This window comes from Callorhinchus milii, unplaced genomic scaffold (genome assembly GCF_018977255.1).
Source record: "Callorhinchus milii isolate IMCB2004 unplaced genomic scaffold, IMCB_Cmil_1.0 Scaffold10, whole genome shotgun sequence".
NCBI lineage: Eukaryota > Metazoa > Chordata > Chondrichthyes > Chimaeriformes > Callorhinchidae > Callorhinchus > Callorhinchus milii.
In genome coordinates, this window is record NW_024704751.1 from 16,580,987 (window position 1) to 16,598,969 (window position 17,983).

Sequence of the window (17,983 nt, forward strand, 5' to 3'; positions counted from 1 at the left end):
TCTCAGAAACAGCCAGGAGGAAAGTCCAAGTTACATGGAGGATAATTGGTTAGGATACTAGATAAAAATCTCTTTTCCAATACCGTCATAAGATCTTTAACATGCAGACAGGTCCTCGGTTTAACAGCTCATCCAAGTACGGCACCTCCAACAATGCAGCGCTCCCATTGCACTTTACTGAAGCATCAGCCTAGACTGTTACATTACACAATCAAGAGATTTGAACCTACAACCTTCTGACCTGGAGGCCAGAGCATGATTGACTGAACTCGGATGGCACGGTGGGGAGAAGTGCATGTGAAGAATGAAAGTCCAACTCGGAATAAATGTGGGGCTGCAGCTGTATAGCAAACTGGTCTTATTCTGTGGTTATGCCTCGCTGGCATCCAACTTAAGAGGCTGCAGATGAAAGCTTAGCTTTTATTGAAGGTTTCAGTGGTACATTATTTTCCACATTCCAGGTGGAGTTAGAATTCCTGCTTTAAAATAAAAGGCACCAAATTAAAAACCTCCTAGCTTCTGGAGGTTAAAGAAACTGTACAATCTCAATGGACCCCAGCAGCCCCTCCCCCAGTACCAGACAGAAAATTTCATCAATTATTTACAACGCTTCTCTCCCTCCGCCCCCGGCTGTCCCACTCCCCTCTTGCAGTCCTCTCCTCCAGGCACTTCCTGGACACAGCCCTCTGGCTGGGTCACCAGAAGTAAGGCATCGTTCTTGTAACAGGCTCCAAGACACAACCGGCGTGACTGGGACCGGGTCTGCTCCGTGCAACAGCTCAGACACAGCATTTGCAGCCCCGCGGAACCAAGGTGCAGGGCTCCTCTATTCATAGAGATGTTCTCTCACACCCTGGGAAGCAGCGATGGAGTCTATTATATCTATTTTCAGTAGCTTGTGGATCCTCATCCCATGGCTTTCAGATTCCTTTGTTCCCGGTGGTGGGTGTATGTGGTGGCTAATTACACATGGAGCAGTGGTGCTCCGGAGGAGTCCGTCTCCGTGTCCTGAAGAGACTCATCTTTAGGAGAGCGCGATCCTAGAAAACAACAGGACCAGCATCAAGTCAGATACCACACAACATGCCCCCGCCACAGCTCCTAGTCCTGTGAGAAGCTTCCCCCCACCTCACCTCCGCCCCCACCCTGTAGCAATTCTGTTATTACCTACCCTCTCTGCCCTCCACTCTCCCGGATCCTAAACCTCCTCCCACCGCTCGGGTCCTAATTCCTAATCCTGACTGTTCAGTGCCTTGGGACATGAAAGGCGCTTTACAAATGTAATTTTGTATTGTACCTCTAAGAGTCTGTGGCATGTTCCGCACTATAACGTCCAACGAGTCCTCCACCGAGATCTTCAGAGTCAGGTCTACCTCAAAGAGACAAACTGATTACAACAACACCCCACTCTCCCCTCCCCTTTCCCCCCCCTCCCCCATTGCATCAAGCATATCTCTATTCTGAGGCTGAGTCCAATCATTCATTTCTAAGGGAATTAGATGAATGTTACAAGGGTGTGAGGGAAGCGATCGGGGAGTGGGACTGGTCTCAGTAGCTCATATAGAGGAAAGGATATTCTGTGAAGCCCTTTGAGATGTCTCAACCGCACGATAAGGCGCTATATGGGGAGTATATGAGTCCCGCCTCAAAACCCTCCTCTTTGACCATGCCATCGGTCACCCCCTGCCCCTCCTCTCCCTTCTGCCCCCTGACCCCAGCTCAGGTCTGAAATGCTGTGCAGTGTCCAGCGCCTTGGGACATCCTCCCGACATGAAAGGCGTTATACAAATGTAATCTTGTTGTTGTAAGCAGATCGGGGAGGTAGGGAGGTGAAAGGGCGTGAAGGCATATCTAATGTAAGGATTAGTATTATTTTTATAAAGCATTAGCACAGACGGGATTAACCAAATGGCCCAGTTATGTGCTGCAGCACTCTGAGGTTTAGTGACTACACCAGGAGTCAGCCCACTGACTGGTGAAATATTTAGTGCAGGAAGAAGGGACAGACTCACCATCTGTGCTATTGTGGAACTCGCTGATCTGGGTTTTCAGGTCGGAGTGGTGGGAGCGGCTTTGACCTCGATCACTTCTGGTTCCAGGACCTTGGGTTTCTTCTTGGCTTTGCGTGTGCTGATGCGGACAATGCCAGTTACAATGCGGCACTCGGCCACTTTCTCGTCGATCTTGTAGTCCTTGGTGATGCTGTCGATCAGCTCGGTTATCTCGCTGCTCTTACTGATGAAGGTGGTGTCGGAGGTGCACTGAGCCAACATGTTTATCTGGTGCATACTGAAGAGCTCCAGCAGCTTCTTATTAATGTAATCATCCAGCTCGGCGCTGGACATCGAGACGTTCAGAGTATTATTCTCTAGGTCCTCGTCGAAATAGGAGGGGAACTCGTCTGAGGCGAGCTTGTCACAGGAGGGGAGTGTGCTCACGGGGCTCTCCGACTTCCCAGAGATACACGTAGTCGCGTCCTTATGGCAGGAGTCTGTGGACCTGCTCCCCACACGCCACGGAATCTGTTGCCCCCGAAACTTCACGTCATAATAATTGAAGCTGCTGCCTCCCAGGTTGGGTTTGTTTTGGCTGGGTGCCGGGTTTAGGGGGATTCCACATGTGGGGTTCGTATACCTGGGTCCGTGGTTTTCAACGTGCTTCCCGTCAGTGGAAGATTCTGAGCTCTCGATGCAAGGAACATAATCCCCTCTGCAGACCCCACACGTCACCACGCAGCACACAGCAGCTCTCAGTGTCTGCCACATGGAGCAGACGCGGGACACACACCCGCCACAACCATCGAGGTGCTCCGAGCTGCCCGCCGTGCCCGGGATAAACCCAATGTTCTCCGAGTTATTCCCATTGGAATCTCTGGCATCTGCTTTGTAGCTGCGAGATTTCCCAATGGCTCCTCTGTCCGGTCGCCTGAAGGGTTTTTTCACTGCTCGGTGAATCTCTGGGGTTGTCCTATCGTAAGCTTCCAAACTCAGGGACTCGACGGAGCCGGGGGAAAGCGCTGAACGGCCCAAACCATCTGTCAAATGGTGTCCATATTGCCCTGGTGTGGCTCGCCTCCCAGTTCCAGCCATGGCTCAGTCATTGAGTAAAGGGCCTGGTGGGAGAGAGCAAATATTCATAGTATCCACAATTATTAGTAGCCATCNAAAAAATCCCTCCCCTAAAAAATAATAATTATTTGTCTCTCAATCCATGACTGTTTGCTGTGCACAATTGGCCGCCACGTTTCACTCACAAAATATAGTCACTTCATTTTACAATATATTCTGTGAAGCGCTTTGAGATGCCTCAACAACGGCACTGTATAAAAAAGAGGGTTATTATGGAAGTTGATATTCATCCCAATGGTCACTATCTCTCCCCACCCGCTGCCCCCAACTGCTCTGGCTTCACCAGCACCCAGGTAGATAAGTTACCGGGGACAGGATTTGTCCCACCCGGTCACTATACAAGACAACCAACAGGAAGGTTGCAGAAAGCTAACCAGCATCTTGCACTTTGGGTTCCTAATACTTTGGCTTCTACCAATGCTGCACCTGTGGATGTTGAAGCCCAGGCAAGCAGGGCGTGTGTTACTGCATGCACGCGTGTGTGTATACACACATGAAATTTCCTAACTCCATGCGACCAGAACAGAATTGTACACTCCAGAACTGAAGCACAGATGCTCCACACTCTCTGCAGGTGGAACAGGCGAGAGTGGGTCCCACATCTCACCCCCTGGCAGGGTTAGGCTGGGCTCTGCCTTGAGATACCAACACAGTAGCCTCTCTGACTGTCACAAGAAAACAGGAAGTCACAGGGTGCTTATAAAATACATGAACACAGTCATTTATTGTTTGTGTATTCTATAACTGGAAGCTGACAGAGAGAGGGCTCACTGTACATTGTTCCATTAGCTAGAACATGGACAAGATTTCCACACAACACTGACACATCAAACTCCATATCCTCCTTTCTCCTTCCTTAAACGTAATGCCTTCACAGAGCAGTTCAGTGCTGCTGGGTGGCACAGAACGACTACTCACTACTACTGATAAACACCCTGAGGTCAGTAACAATTTAGGGAGTTTCTGAATCAAGAAAGCAAACTTAGTTTGGAGTCAAAGGAATGAGTAACACACACACACACACTCACACAGTGACAGTAAAACACACTTAAATGATGCCGAACCAATGACTAGGTTTGTACTCAGACCCCATAGCTGGGGGCCCTGTTATCGGCCCCTGTTCCCTGCCACCCTAGCCCCAGCCCTGGGAGGCTGAGAGATGCCAAGTTCTATTGCTCAAAAAATAAATGGCCACAACGACAGTGCTGTGTACAAAGGGAGTGTGAGGCATGAATCACATGTTGGATTTTATCTGGTCCCAATGCAGTGCTCCACTACTCTACCAACAACAACAAATTGCTTTTATGCAGCGCCTTTCACATCAGGAGGACATCTCAAGACACTGGACAGTGAAGGCTTTGCACCTGAATTGGGGTTGGAATCAAGGGGAGTGGAGGGCAATGGGGATGGGGGTGGAAAGAAGGCACGAGGGAAGATGGTCGAAGAGGAAGATCTTGAGACGGGCCTTGAAGGAGGCAACAAAGAGGGCAAAAATGGTGGTGGCAAAAAGGCCAATGGTGGAGTGAGCAGGGCAGGAACATGGAGCAGGCCAATACCTGTCAAGCCAATGGGGACGGGCAAGGATGGGATGATTGGCTCACTGAGGTTAGTGTGGGAGATGACACGAGCTGCAGATTTCTGAAATAATCTGCGGCGGGAAGAGTTGGGAAGTTCGGCAAGCAGGTAGTTTGCAAGACCTGCATGACGGCCTCAGTAGCCTGAGGGGCGAGGTAGTGGCGGAGACGAGTGATAAAGCTGATGCCTCTTGAATCGGAGCCGATCTGATACACGCAGGAGAAACAAAGAAATAGAAACAAAGAAACCTACATCGCAGAAGGAGGCCATTTGGTCCATCAAATCTGCACTGGATCACAGAACCAAGATTGTTTTAGTCCCACTGCTCTGCCTTATCCCCATTACTGCCACTCTGCTCCCACCCTCTGGAACTCGATCCCTCAGTCGCTCCATCTCGCCCCCTCCTTCGCCACCTTCAAGACCCATCTCAAGACCCTCCTCTTCGACTGTGTTTTTGATCTCTCTGCTTCCCCCCCGCCCACCCCAACCCTTAGCTCAGGTCCGCAACTCTGTCCAGCGCCTTGGGACGTACTCCTGACGTGAAAGGTGCTATATAAATATAATTTTGTTGTTGTTGAAACCCCTCTCTATCATAAGTCTGTCTACTGCCCTCTTGAAAACTACAATGGTCTCCGCCTTCACTCTCTCACCCAACTCGGGGGTATGTTCCACTCCCCAACTACTCTCCAGGTGAAAACATTCCTCCTAAATTCTCCTTTCACTATTCTTGTGACTATGTTGTGACTGTGTCTCCTAGTCACTGACTCCCCTATCAATGGAAATAACTCTCCCTATTTACCCTAGCAAAACCCATCATATTTGTGCCCACCTCTATCAGGTATCCCCTCCCCACTCAACTTTCTCTTCTTTAATAAAAAGTTGTGTGCATCCTCTCCGTGTGCTTTGTGATTCAAACCCAAATCTGAGAGCATTATTGCACCCCCTCCCAATGGGAGAAAATATTTCCACTGATCAGTGAGTCAGTAACTGACCCTAGATAACATGCAAAGGAAAGTTACTAGGATGATACAGAGAAAAGTGGTTTAACCTCAACCTGTCTAATCTATGAGCAGAGACTGGAGGAAGTGGGTCTATCTTCACTGGAACAGAGTTTAAGTTAATTAACAAAGAAGCAAAGAGGGGGATTTGGAGGTTTTTTTTTACAACAGGATGTGGGTGCAGTGGTCAAGGCAGGAACCATAATAATAATCCTTGTATTTGATATAGTGCCTTATCACATCTTTGAGATGTTTGCTTCATAGAATATACTGTAAAGTGAATTGACTGTATATTTTGTGGGCGAAACGTGGCGGCCAATTGTGCATGGCAGAATCTCACAAACAGTCGTGGACTGAGTGACAAAATTATTATTTTTTTTAAATTTGAAGCAGGATTATTACCCCCAATCGACTAACCACCGGGTTCCTACTTACCGCTAGATAAACAGAGGCTTGTGGAGTAAGGAAACTCGCCTAATGTTTCGCCCTACCTGGGATTCGAAACCCAGGTCCTCTTGCTTGCGAGCCAAGTGTTCTAACCAATATACCACAGGACTCCACAAATAACAAGCTTTCGAGGAGGAACAAAAACGGACTTTTACACATTCCTCGTCCCCTCTGCTCCACTATCAGTGGTCGTAATTTCACCCACTACAGCCTAAACTCTGGAACTCTGCCTCAATCTCTCTGCATTCCCCCTCCTTGCCCGTCTTCAAATCGCACCTGAAGACTTTCCTTTTCGTCCGTGCTGACTGTCACCTCCCCATTCTCCCCGGCCCAGCTTCAGGCTCCGCCACTCTGAATCACTTTGAGATCCCATCTGTCTAAAGAGTGCTATATAAATGCAAGTTGTTGTTGTGGTAGAAATATATCCAAAAAGAAGTAATTTGTAAGGATTTCGGGAAAAGGCAAATTAAATGGGCCGAATTATTTCCTCTTTCAAACAGCAACAGACACAGTAGACCGAATGCCTTCTGTGCTCTGAATTTGTATGGTTCTCTGAATCTATAGCTCTGGATGTAAATATTTTAGAATTCCAGTCGAACACCCACCTGCACAGAGACTGAGCGAAGAAAATCCCAAAGTTCTGCCAGACAGGAAAACAATTTCACAGAGAGAGAGAGAGAGAGAGAGTGGAGTTTCTAGTCAATGCTACTTCAGCTCCATTTCCAGCTACAAAAATCAAGCTAACCCCTTTCTCACAGAACCGGTTTTTAATGACTAAGATATTTCTGCAGCTTGTGCACAGCCCGGAGCAGAGAAAAACTGCCCAGCATTGCTTCACCAACATATTGGGGGTTGGGATCAGGAGGGATGGAGAGCAGGGAGCGTGGAGGCACAGGAGGGTGAAGAGGACCATCTTGAGACGGGCCTTGAAGGAGCCCACGCAGGGAGAGAGGCGAAGGAACTGTGGAAGGAGCCCCAAAGACCTGACTCACCCTGTCCTGGTTCGCCCGATAATGTCCAGCACAGACCCACCTCCCAGTCTGACCCAAAGTATTAAACTTGTTAATATGGGTTCGTTTTGAAGAGGGCAAAATTCTAGATGGTGTAGGTTCCAGGTCCAATGGTTAAAACAAGAATGATCTGTACCAAAACCCACAAACTTGAAGCAATTGGTGATCAGCAACACAAACAACTTGCACTCGCCCTCCACGCGGGGTAGTGTCTCAGAGCACTTGTTGATATGGCTTCTCTGGTGCTGACAGTATCAGTACCAGTATGATACCAGTGCCACCTTGAAGGAGAGCACAAGCCTGGGCAGGTGACCAAAAAAGCACTTGAACTGGGTCAGAGACATGCAGTTGGAACACAACACCACCACCACATTACATTTGTATCGGGCCTTTCACATCGGGAGGTCGTCCCAAGGCACTGGACAGTCAGGAATTTGGACCTGAGCTGGGGGTTGGGATCACAAGAGTTGAAGGGCGGGGTGGTTAAGGGTGGGAGGGTGACCGAAAGGAACGGCCAAAGAGGAGGGCCTTGAGACAGGCCTTGAAGGAGGCAAGAGAGGGAGCGAGGCGAAGAGACATTGGGATGGAGCTCCAAAGAGAGAAGTTGCCGATTTTGGAGTGGGACGGGCGGGGTGGGGGGGGGGTTGAGAGGTCGTGGAGCAGGCCCGAGCCCACTCAGCGGAGGGAGAACACAAATATACAGTCAATTTACTTTACAGCATATTCTGTGAAGCTCCTGGAGGCGTCCAGAAGATGTGAAAAAGCGCTCTATCAAATGCAAGGATTATTATTATTATTATTACTATTGACACCCGGTGAAAAGGGGAGCAGAGGTTTGTAAATTGCTGCGACTGTCTGGCGGTTTGATCGTTCCAGCGGGTACTATCGCCAGTCGGACTCTCTCGCGTGCTCTCACATCATCCTCATGATTTCAAGGTCTGAAAGTCAACCAGCCTCTGATTTTTTTTTCCCCTCCACCGCAACAAGGGAACGGAGCGAGCCTGGAATACCGGGCCCACCCCCCCCACCCCAACCCCCCCCCCCCCCCGATTGGGGACCGGATACGTTCCGCAGATTGAAAACGGATTGCGCGGAAAGGGACTTAAGCTTTGGTGGTCTGAGCGGTCAACTGACGACTGACAGGACAAAGCTTCCCGGCTGAGAGGTGCCACAGGTGAGATGTCAAACAGATTAGACTGAGCAGATACAGGAAGCAGCAAAGCGCCCGTATTACTGGGGCCACAGAGAAAAGGAAAGGGGGTTAAACTCTGGAGATAAACGCACATACCCCTGGGGGGTGGTATGGGGGGGGGGGAGAGACACAGTCAGGGGACAACACTGACCCCCCCCCACCCCAAAGGCGAGTTAATGGTTTGATTGATTAGAAGAGGATGTTCTGAGCTTTCCCAACAATATCACAAGGTGACTAACCGCTGATTAACAACAACTGGCATTAGCCGGACACACTGCCCCCCACACACTGCCCCACGCGCACACACACCCCCCCACACACTGCCCCACACACACACCCCCACACACCGCCCCACACACACACACTGCCCCACACACACACCCCCCCACACACACACTGCCCCCCACACACACCCCCACACACACTGCCCCCCACACACACACTGCCCCCCACACACACACTGCCCCCCCACACACTGCCCCCCACACACACACTGCCCCACACACACCCAGACACCACCCACACACACACACACCCCCACACACACACTGCCCCACACACACACACGCCCCCACACACTGCCCCTCACACACACACTGCCCCCCCACACACTGCCCCCCACACACACCCCCACACACACTGCCCCCACACACACACCCCCCCACACACACACCCCCACACACACCCAGACACCACCCCCTCCCACACACACCCCCACACACACTGCCCCCCACACACACACCCTCACACACACACTGCCCCCCACACACACACCCAGACACCACCCCCTCACACACACACTGCCCCCACACACACCCAGACACCACCCCTCACACACACACTGCCCCACACACACACCCCCACACACACACACACCCACACACACCCTCACACACACTGCCCCACACACACACACCCCCACACACCCAGACACCACCCCCTCACACACACCCCCTCCCACACACACACACACTCCCCCACACACCCACTCCCACATCCTCCCACACACAGACTCCCCCCCACACACACACACCCTCCCCCTCCTACACACTCCCCCAAACACCCACTCCCACACACACACACACTCCCCACACACCACCCCTCCCACACTCCCCCACCACACACCCCCACACACCACCCCCCACACACACCACCCCACACACACCCCCACACACTGCCCCCACACATCCTCCCACACACACTCCCACACACACACACTCCCCCTCCCACACACTCCCCCACACACACACTCCTCCCACACACACACTCCCCCACACACACACACACACTCCCCCACACACACACACCCCACACACCACCCCCCGCCCACACACACCCCCCACACACCCCCTCCCACACACACACACACACAGACCCCCCCCCCCCCCCCCCCCCGGCCACCGAGAAAACTACTCTTTGTCAAAAACTTTCCCCCTTATAACTCATATAACGAATTGAAATAAAAAAAGTTGAGGGTGTGGGGGAGAGGTTCAAACAACAGCCGGTGACCCCCCCACACCCCCCCCCCCTCCCCCCCCACACCACACCCCCCCCTCCCCCCCCCCCCCCCCCCCCACACACACCCCCCCACAGTGACTGAGCCGCGGGAGGCGCCGGGACTGAGGCCGAGACTTACGGTCCTGACGGTCTGAGCGGCGTCTGGACCCCGGGGGTGACCCCCCCCACAGCCTCCGGGGGCGGGTGGGGGGGTGGGGGGGTGTGGGGGGTGTGTGCGGCTCCGCTCCGCGGCCGCTTTACCTGCGCCAGGTGAGCGCTGACGTCACGCGGGAGCGAAAGGAGAGCGAATCGCGGAGACTCGCGATCCCCCCCTTTGGGCTAAACAGCGCCCACTCACCTGTCTCTGTCAACTGGGGGCGGGGGGGGGGGTGACATCTTCCAACCCACACCTGACCCCCCCCCACTCCCCCCCCCACACACACACACACACACAGACACAACAACAACAACAACAACAAATTAGAGGGCGCCTTTCATGTCCGGAGGGCGTCCCGAGGCGCTGGACGCTCAGCGGCGGTTTGGCCCCCGACCCGGCGGCTTGGGAATCAGGAGGGGGTGGCGGGCGAGGGAGGGTGAAGGATGGGGGGCAAAGGGGGTGAAGGGGGCAAAGGGGGAGGGCGATCGGAGGGGCAGTCGACAGGAGGGTCTTGAGACGTACCCGAAGGGAGGCAAGGGAGGGGGTGGGGGAGCGGTGGGGGGTGGGGGAGGCGGTGGGGGTGGAGGGGGTTGGGGAGGCGGTGGTGGGGGGGGGGGTGGGGGAGGGGAGGGGGTGGGGGAGGCGGTGGGGGGGGGAGGGGGTGGGGGAGGCGGTGGGGGGGGGAGGTGGTGGGGGGTGGGGGCGAGACGGAGGGACTGCGGGATGGAGTTCCAAAGGGTGGGGGGTCGGGGCCGCGGAGAGGCTGAAGGCCATAAAACAACGACGGCACCAGCTCCCAGGTCCCGCCATGGCTCGGCCGTGAGTAAATTATTATTATTATTATTATTATAAAGGACCTGGAGAGAGAGCGAGAGAGAGAGAGAGCAAACACCCACAGCGGCCGCAATTATTAGTAGCTACAAAAAAATCCCTCCTCCCCCCCCCCACCTCATAAATAATAATAATTATAATAATAACGATAATAATTTGGTCGCTCACTGCATGAATGTTCGTGGGACGCTGCTGTGCGCGATCGGCTGTCGTTATTTGCGCACCAAATATGCACAGTCACTTCACTTTACAGCATATTCCGCGAAGCGCTTTGACATGTCTCCAGGACGTGATAAGGCGCGATATCCGGTGCAAGGATTAGTATTATTATTATTATTATTATTATTCACAACAACAATAATAATCTTTATTCTGGATACAGCGCTGAGCATACAACAACAACAACAACAACAACAACAACAACACGAGTACGTTTGTATAGCGCCTGAATAATACGAACCTTAACAATAATAATAATAATAAAATTCCTTGCATTTGATATAGCACCTTATCACCTTCGAGACGTCTCAAAGCGCTTCACAGAATATCCTGTAAAGCGTAGTAGACTGTTTTATTATTTTGAAACAGTTTCGTCGGTGGGAAAGTTGCCATTGTCGGGGCTCTGCGGATGATGATGATGATTATTATAATGATAATAATTATTATTATCTCCACAGGCCATTCCCGCAGTGAGCATGACCGCTGGGGGTGGGTTTGCGGCCTCTCGCTTTCCATGCTCCAATGTCAGCCTTCCCACTGGTGCCCGCCTCCCCCTCCCACCCCCACCCCCCCCCCCACACACACACACACACACTGCCCATATCCTATGCTCTAATCGTCCCTGAGTTCTGCTGTTATGTTACCCACTAAAATCGGGGGCGAGAGGGAATCTGATGTCCAGCAGCAGACAGTCAGCCCCCGTTTTATCGGGAACGAAATTGCCACTCTCAAGGCTCGGAAGATGTGGTTTTGAGATCTAAAGTAAAGACAACACAAGTTTCACCCCATGTGCCCACCCGCACACTCGCCCTTCAGGGTTACGTACTTGGTTCAGATAATCTCAGTCTCCTTTAGGTTCATGATCCCCCAGCTGCTTTATTTTGGTCAGCTGGACGTCTGACACCCGCAGTATCCAAACCAAGCTGAGATTTCCAGGCATCCCACCTACACATGGAAATTCCAGAGATAGATTGTTCAAGTAAAATGCGCACTCTCTCTCTGGAGGGACGCATACCGCTTACCTAATTCCAGAAAGTATTAGGCGCAGTTGCATCTTCAAAAAGACATGCGAGTCTTTCTCCCGGTAAATTAATATTTAGGTTTTATATGCCCAATCTCAGCCGAATGAATTTACTCCCCAGTTCTATTTAAATGTTTACTCATCTCTGTCACGGTCACCGACATAGATGAACTGCTGCATTTGCCAACCTAACAGTCACTTCATTTTTAATCAACCGTATTTTGTGAAGTGCTTTGTATTATTTGGCGTGAACTGTGCTGAATCAATTTCAATTGTTGTTTTCTTTGTGAAGAGCATTGAAAGGCGCTGTACGGTTATGAATGTCGGTTGTTATTGTTATTGTTGTACAATCTGGCTGGCAGTGGCCCAGATTGCTTCGAATCTCTCCTACAGTAATGACCCACCACATAACTCGCTGCCTGCAAACAACACTGGAATATTAAGTATCTCTGCAGCTTAAACAGCCTCTGCCTGCACAGTCCACACACAAACCCAGTGAAGCTCACCATTTGCTAAGTGGGTTTGGAATTTTGGTTGTTAATTCTAACAGTAATAATAATCCTTGCATGTGATAATAGCGCCTTATCATATTTTTGAGACTTCTCAAAGCGTTTCACAGAATATACTGTAAAGCGAACTGACTTGTATATTTTGAGGGTGAAATTAATTTTCATTAATTCCATTACACAAGTCAAAACCTTGATGATTTCTGTGAACAAAGTGCAGTTTTTGTCATTGCGGTGGTGCCTGAAGGTTAAAATGTATGTGAGGATGGAGCTGGGATGAAGGTGACTGATGGGGACCTGGGAATTGGTGAGCTCAGAGTTGCTATTGGCAACGGAGAACTTGAGCCAGGAATAAACCAGGCGGTGTGTGTGTGTTTGTGTGTGTGTGTGTGTGTGTATGTGGGGTGGGGGCGGATGGGAGCTTTAGGAACTTACAGCCACAGCTGTACGACCCAGGGGAAGGAGGGGCTTGTGCAAAAAGCAGCACATCTGACAGGTCTGAAGCCAATCGTAGGAAATGCGGTGTGGATGATGATGATGATGATGATGGGTGTATAACGCTGGCCCGATGCTTCCAGAAGAAGCAGCAGCTGGGCAGCACCAAGCACACGGCACAGAGAGATGGGGAGGTTCAGGGAGAAGCAGCTCAAGGGCAAGACCGAGGCCCCAACAACAATAACGTCAACAGCAGCAGCAGCAACAGTAACAGAGGCCGACAGCTTTACAAAGGAGACTGGGCTGCTGAAGGGCTCGGTCAGTGCCCCCGAGTCGCGGGCTATGACTCCCAGCAGCAGCATGGAGTTTGTGCAGGCCAGGAAGCGGCTCCTGGAGATGGAGCAGCGGCAGAGACACATCCTGGAGATGGAGCGGCGTCTACAGCAGCTGCACGATGGCTTTGTGCAGGCCGAGCAGGAGGTGGTGGAGCACGGCGAGATGGTGAGCAGAATCCGGACCGGGACGGTTCAGGGAGAGGTCTACCTCTCGGCCTTCAGGCAGCAGATGAAGAGCCTGAAATATAACACAAAGCACCGAGCTCCTCTGATCTTCGCCTCCGTCTTCGGGCTCAGCAGCTGTGTGCCGTGGACGGGGAAATGAAACCCAAGGGACAGAGTCACAGCAGCTGCAGCTGTCACGCTCCTCACCGTCACCCTGGCAACCTCACTGGTACCCTGACATCCTCACCGTCACCCTGGCAACCTCACCGGTACCCTGACATCCTCACCGTCACCCTGGCAACCTCACCGGTACCCTGTCATCCTCACCATTACCCTGGCAACCGCACTGGTACCCCTAACCCCTTTCCCTGATGCTCTTCTCTATGTGTTTGCACTGTTCTGGGGTCAGACAGCAGCAGGTCTGTTATGTAACCATCAGCTTCGCTTCCAGCAGTTCCCAGCGCTGCTGATCCACAGCCACTGAATGTACCGATTAGCTTAAGAATGTCGATCAATCGTATGTAAAATGTGTCAATCTAATAAAAAGTATATTTCAACGAACAAGTGTCGCTCTACAACTCCTGATCAAAATAATAATAATAATTCTTGCATTTGAGACGCCTCAAAACACTTCACAAAATATACTGTAAAGCGAATTAACTGTTTTGTTTTGTGGGTGAAACCTGGCAGCCAATTGTGTACAGCGGTGCCCCACAAATAGTCATAGATTGAGTGAGCCAATTTTTTTTTTTAGAAGTGATTATTATCCCCGGAAAAGCGATCTGCCAATCGACCGGGTTCCGGCAAGTTCCTACTTACTGCTAGGTAAACAGAGGCATGTGGAGTAATGAAACTTGGCTGAGGCTTCACCAGCCCGGGAATCGAACCTGGGTTCTCCTGCTTGCAAGGCGAGCACTCTAACCACTGAGCTACAGGGTTCCATATTAGCATTCAGAGCACTTGTCACGAGATGGAATCACAGGCTGGTTTTCCCACTCTGCTATTATGCTGCTGTGCTGAGTACTTAACCCTTGGCTTTCTGAAATGCTCCCACCTGAAGAGCACCATATAAACGCAAGTTGTTGAAGGGACAGGATGGTGTAATATCCAGGTTCGGGTGGAAGCCGGCCAATTCAGCGCCCATATTTTGGGGTGTTTGACACATGCAGAAACTCATCACTATGCTTAACAATATCCACAGTTCCCAGCCCCGCTGATTCACAGCCTCTGAATGTACTGATGAGCTTAAGAATGTCAATCGATTATGTGTAAAATGTGTCAATCTAATAAAAAGTATATTTCAATGAACATGTGTCATTCTACAACTCCTGATCATAATAATAATCCTTGCATTTGAGACGTCTCAAAGCACTTCACAGAGTATACCGTGTTCCGTGCATCCCACCTATTCATGGAAATTCTCAAGGTATATATTGGAATGGAACCCACACTCTCTCCCTGGAGGGACACATCCTACTTACCTAATTCCATAGAGTATTAAGCGCAGGTTGGCAAGAGCCAAGGCTTGGGAACTCCAGAGTGAGCAATGAGAGTCTAACCAGCAAAAACTGCACAGCTTGCCATTGAGAGCACTGTCTGGCAAGCTCTCCTACTGCTTGTCCACCCCGCCCGTTAGGGCTTTAGCTTGTGGGGTTAGCAGTAGCTGAGTGGGAGGATTCCCTGCCCCCAGTGAATGGATTGTCCTCCATCCCTGTCAATGCGCCAGGCTGGCTGAGCTGCATCAGCAGCCCTGGAGTACTGTGGACCCGCCTGGCTCAGGAATTGGACTGCCAAGACCATCAGAGGATTGGTCCGATTCTGACATGCTGTTACCAAAAAACAGATCACCTTGGAGACAGTTCAGCTCCACTTACCGCCTCCCTCAAGAGGATAGTCTTGTTTGTACTTTACATTCTATTAGTTATTCACATTAAGCAATGCACATATGAAGATTTACAAACGGGGGAGTGTTGAAGGATTGGACAGTGTAGGGCAGTGGTGGCCAACAAAATATGTTTTAAAATTGATTGAATACTTCTTGATATATGGAAAAAAAATCCAAAAATATTCAATCAAAGAAAAATGATGGAAACACTATTGATTGATCACGCTTACCTAGATTAGTGCGAATGTTCAAAGGGCCACTTCTGACCCACACTGGCAAAGAGGGAACTGAATAAATATTTTTTTTGTCAGCTGGGTGTCTGACATGATGAAAAGCCCCATTGTGCCTCATTTTATATGGGACAGACACATTTTTTGTGGTTTTATGCCCCCTTCTGAAATTGTAATTTCTGTTAATCTGCAGATATCTTTGGTCCAGACGTTCAAGTTTGTTCAGTGAAGTTTAAAGGGACACTTTTTTTCAGGCACCGGCAGTTTGAATAAAAAAAATACAATATTAGGTGAATGTAGCATCTGATTTACCAGCAAACTGTAGCCGACACATGAGAGTTTAGCGAGTTTGACGCCATCTGTTCTCTGTTTGCTTGGAGGCAACATGTTAGGAATGACATCTGGTTTCGCAGAAAGTATCAAAATATTTAAGGGAAAACAATATATAGATGATGGCGAAGGCAATAGAGGGGGATTAGGAGGGATGGAGGCTCATACGGACTAGTTGGACCAAATGGCCTGTTTCTATGCTGTAACTATACAACGGATCGCAGTGATGAGACGTACAATTTGCACAGATTAACTGTTCTGGTTCCAACCTGCAGCATCATGTCACAGCTATAAAAAAAAATGCAGCCTGTACAAATCATATTATTGCCAAAGAGAAATTTTTATTTATAAAAATAATAATCCTTGCACTTGATGTAGCACCGGATCGCATCACTTCACAGAATATATTGTAAAGTGGATTGACTATTTTGTAGTCAATTACACATAGCAGTGTTCCACAAACAGTCATGGATTGAGTGACCATTTATTGGGGGGGGGGGGGGGGGGGGGGAGAGAATTATTATTCCCGGAAAGTAATCCACCATTCGACTAATAACTGGGTTCCTACTTACTGGTAAACATAGGTGTGTGGAGTAAGCAGACTTGCTTAAGATTGTGCTCTGCCTGGGAATCTAATCCAGGTCCACTCGCTTGCGAGGCAAGAGCGTTAACCACAAAGCTACGGGACTCTAAAATATTTAGAGTGTTCCCAAGTCGTATCTTGTCCTTTGGACTTTACATCAAGCCCACAAGCCTCCAGAGCAAATTTGCACCTAATAATATGAGACCAAGAAGCTCTGGAGATTTCCCATCAACTCAGTATAAGAGCAGCAATTGTGTGAGCTGATATTTCTATTTGCAGAGCGACCCCAGCTGCAGCCTGACAGACAGAGGGAACTTCATCCCAACTGTCTCCCTTCTGCTCTTACATAAAACAACTATTTATAAAGAAAGGCATCGATGTGAAAAAAAATTATATTTTTAATAAAGGCATTATTTTCCATTTATAAATACACTGGGATAAATGTGCTACGATTATCAAATGGAGCAAATTAGCGTTCAGGCAACAAACACAGGCCTCTTTCATTGCTCTACAGATTTGGGGTTCTTGCCAATAAAACTTATTATTTTCGGTAATGGAGGTTGAGTGCCCTCTGCCGGAGATTCAGAATATAAAACAGCTAACTCCGTGATAAACTCTTTTCAAATAGTGCACAGGGCGTTTAATGTTTGTTTGTGACCTTGGTTTAAAGTCTCATCCCAAGTGGGTGCCTTTGTCGATGCAGCATTCTCCCAGTTTTGCAATAGGCTCAATGTCTCAACCTTCGGACTCACGAGACGAGAGTACTACCAATCGAGCCGACTAACATCCAAACTTGGTCAGAATAGTTTTCAGGTCAGAATTGACTGACTAATGTGATGACAGTAGCTTTTAATCTCAATTGTATCCTGAAGACTTATTTCAGCCAGTGTACAGGAGTAACTATTCATCGTTTCCCCAGGAAGAGAGTGCTGAGCGTAATTGTCAGAACAGGTTTCATGTTGATGGTGGAAAGAGTGAACTTGGTGTTTGTCCCAGAAAACCTCAATTTTCAAATTTTTATCCAAAGCACAATTTGCCCTCCGCCCATTGGTGACTGTGCCTTCAGCCATTATGTCTCCACAGCCTCTGGAACTCCTTGCCTCAATCCCTCCTCCTCACTCACTTCGTCTTTAACATTTACCTCTTTTGATTGTGCCTATGGTCAAATCCCCTTCCCCCTACTCAGTATCCAACCCCTTCACTGTGCACCGATCCGAGACACTTTGCTAGTGAAGGACGGACATAAATGCAATCGTTCCTGGAATACCTATACTGCAATGAAAACTGTTGAACTCCTGCGATGGCACTCCAACTCTGTTTACCAGCTGGCAAGTTCACTTATTGTTCGTGTGCCAGAAAGAGCATCTTTTCAATTTATAAAATGTATATGAAAATGTAATTAAAGGTATGAAAATGCAACATTTCAAGACAGATTCAAT

At 49.7% G+C, this 17,983-nt stretch overlaps 1 protein-coding gene across 2 annotated transcripts; it reads right to left on the reverse strand.

The window, feature by feature from the left end:
• Window positions 1-406: 406 nt before the first annotated feature.
• Window positions 407-10,043, reverse strand: LOC103179575 (keratinocyte differentiation factor 1). 2 transcript variants are annotated; one of them, XM_042338367.1, is made up of 4 exons: window positions 9,987-10,043; window positions 2,013-3,112; window positions 1,298-1,369; window positions 407-1,040 (listed from the first exon to the last, which is right to left on the reverse strand). In XM_042338367.1, exon 2 carries the CDS (start codon window positions 3,087-3,089, stop codon window positions 2,049-2,051), a length of 1,041 nt encoding a protein of 346 aa, XP_042194301.1. In that variant the 5' UTR covers window positions 3,090-3,112; window positions 9,987-10,043; the 3' UTR covers window positions 407-1,040; window positions 1,298-1,369; window positions 2,013-2,048. The 2 variants fall into 2 exon arrangements, with proteins under 2 accessions (XP_042194301.1, XP_007893132.2); XM_007894941.2 differs by lacking the exon at window positions 9,987-10,043 and adding an exon at window positions 7,141-7,203.
• Between the last annotated feature and the right edge of the window lie 7,940 nt (window positions 10,044-17,983).

What these genes read in the sequence shown, in the direction of transcription:
- LOC103179575 (XM_042338367.1), bottom strand. Translation starts at nt 3,089, where the DNA reads ATGGCTGGAACTGGGAGGCGAGCCACACCAGGGCAATATGGACACCAT.